The sequence below is a fragment of the Bison bison genome, unplaced genomic scaffold (genome assembly GCF_000754665.1).
Source record: "Bison bison bison isolate TAMUID 2011002044 unplaced genomic scaffold, Bison_UMD1.0 scf7180017864456, whole genome shotgun sequence".
Classification (NCBI taxonomy): Eukaryota; Metazoa; Chordata; class Mammalia; order Artiodactyla; family Bovidae; genus Bison; species Bison bison.
Genome location: NW_011495018.1, coordinates 11,504,092 through 11,506,769, shown reverse-complemented (window position 1 = coordinate 11,506,769; position 2,678 = coordinate 11,504,092). Strand labels below are relative to the sequence as shown.

Genomic DNA, 2,678 nt, shown 5'->3' with positions numbered 1-2,678 from the left:
AGATATGCAGATGACACCACCCTTATGGCAGAAAGTGAAGAGGTACTAAAAAGCCTCTTGATGAAGGTGAAAGTGGAGAGTGAAAAAGTTGGCTTAAAGCTCAACATTCAGAAAATGAAGATCATGGCATGAGGTCCCATCACTTCATGGGAAATAGATGGGGAAACAGTGGAAACAGTGTCAGACTTAATTTTTCTGGGCTCCAAAATCACTGCAGATGGTGACTGCAGCCATGAAATTAAAAGACGCTTACTCCTTGGAAGGAAAGTTATGACCAACCTAGATAGCAGATTCAAAAGCAGAGACATTACTTTGCCAACAAAGGTCCGTCTAGTCAAGGCTATGGTTTTTCCAGTGGTCATGTATGGATATGAGAGTTGGACTGTGAAGAAAGCTGAGTGCCGAAGAATTGAAGCTTTTGAACTGTGGTGTTGGAGAAGACTCTTGAGAGTCCCTTGGTTTGCAAGGAGATCCAACCAGTCCATTCTGAAGGAGATCAGCCCTGGGATTTCTTTGGAAGAAATGATGCTAAAGCTCAAACTCCAGTACTTTGGCCACCTCATGAGAAGAGTTGACTCATTGGAAAAGACTCTGATGCTGGGAGGGATTTGGGGCAAGAGGAGAAGCAGACAACAGAGGATGAGATGGCTGGATGGCATCACTGACTCGATGGACATGAGTCTGAGTGAACTCGGGGAGTTGGTGATGGACAGGGAGGCCTGGCGTGCTGCGATTCATGGGGTCGCAAAGAGTCGGACACGACTGAGTGACTGATCTGATCTGATCTGAAAGTCAAGGACAGTGAGGAATGCTGGTCTACTTGGTCTATTGCTGTGTTTCTTAAGGGCCCAGAAGACACTGAATAAACTGGGTAAATGAATGATCAGTTAACACTGGATAAATGAATGATCTACTTCAATCTGTTAAATTTCCAAAGTAAGGTGTGATCAGCATTGCCAGGCACACAACTAATCAGAAGCTATTCCCCTAAGATCTTACCACCACACAAACACTTCATTCCAGATGCCCTGGCAAATAAAGGTAGCTTGACTTTCAAACAGGAATTACACTTGGGCAGCAGAGATAAAGTTATTTCCTCAACTAAAAAGAATTATACTCCTACAATTTAGTTAATTGACATTTAAAATCTTAAGGCATACAAAGGATACCAAATAGTACAAACGAACTGGCATCAAAGGAGAGTACAATGTTAAAGGAATTACTACAGTTGTATTAACTGTTATTCAAAGAAATTCATGCTAAGGCAACAAAGGAAAAGTGAAATGTTTAAAGGTAAGTACATTTTAAATTATGAAACTGGCAGGCTTTGTTTCCCCTTAATGAGATCTATTAAAATCTCAAAGTTAAATATTTGGGTTGAATGAAAGACCATTAGATGGACTTTTAAAGTGTGCTTAGGTTTATAACACGTGTTTATATTGATCTTACTGCTGGAACCAGATGTTGAATAATTCGATATAAGTGTTCCGTGAAGGTACTATTCCGTGGACAACCACTCAAGTTAACCGTAAATTTTCCTAGTGGAAGAACATCTCTTCTTGTGTATCTAAAAAAAAAAAAAAAAGGTTTAAACCAATAAGACACTCAGGTGATTTCCTGATCTCCATCAAAAGGCAAACAAAGAAAAATTAGCTTAATACTGTCATTACAAATAAAGCAGATTGCTCTCATCAGCTTTTTTAAAAAACAGAAACAATAATGAAAATAACAGCCAATACTTAAATGCTGGTGTTGTTGTTCTACCCTGTGCCAGGTACTGTTCTAAGTACTTTATCATTTAATTCCCAAACACTCTGAGGTAGGTAATATTATTTTCATCTTACAGATGAGAGATATGAGGCGTTTAAATCGTACGCTGACACTCATACAGCCATGAAGCGGTAGGGCTGGACCTGAACACAGCCCATTCGGTCCCCGCATCCGCCCATTCCACCATTATGTACTACTGTCCCAACCCTGCCTGAGCAAAGGGTTATTAGCACAAACATGTCTACTACAGAGTTATTTAAACAGAGAAAAACTAGGGAAGGCTAACATTTAGGGGAAAGGTACAACTGTCTATAACGAAAGATACTGTACAGCCATTAAAAGGCTCAAGGAGAATTATGATGGGAGAATGTCTACTATTTATTAATGATAAAAGCAAGCTAATGATCTATTTAGAGTATAACTGAGACCACGTAGGGAGGTATACACACACAAACAGAAAGAGCTGACATCATCAGCTACCAAGGTCTGTTAACCGACACCATCTCTAAGTGGTGAGATTGCAGGCAGTTTCTGCTTTCTTCTTTATGCCCTTGGAGCTTACTGAAGACACGCACATTACTTTGAAATCGGGAAACAAAGACCTATAGCGAGGTGAGAGGAAGAGGGGCTCACGTCCATGGACAAGTGAGGCCACCCAGCGGCCTCGCGGACTGTAGACACAGAGCCTCAGGAGGTATAAACAGGGGACTTACAGACTGCAAAAATGACAAGACAGCTTATTTTACTCATCAGCTAGGTTCTATGCCTAGTTTTAGCTCTTAAATTTAAGGAGATACAATCAAAATGCTACACGTGACCCTGAGAAAAGCTGAAAAAAGGAATATCTGAGATTAGGTGTAACAGCTGTTGCACTGAACAAATAAAAACCATCTGGGGATGAAGCCTAA

The 2,678-nt window shown here is 40.6% G+C and overlaps 1 protein-coding gene across 3 annotated transcripts in view; it reads right to left on the bottom strand.

The window, feature by feature from the left end:
* Positions 1-2,678, bottom strand: part of MCMBP (minichromosome maintenance complex binding protein) — a 38,775-nt gene that overhangs the window by 10,205 nt on the left and 25,892 nt on the right. For all 3 annotated transcript variants that reach the window (XM_010859249.1, XM_010859248.1, XM_010859250.1), the window contains exon 11: positions 1,450-1,567. In XM_010859249.1, the coding sequence (XP_010857551.1) occupies positions 1,450-1,567 (118 nt within the window). The remainder of the gene's footprint in view (positions 1-1,449; positions 1,568-2,678) is intronic.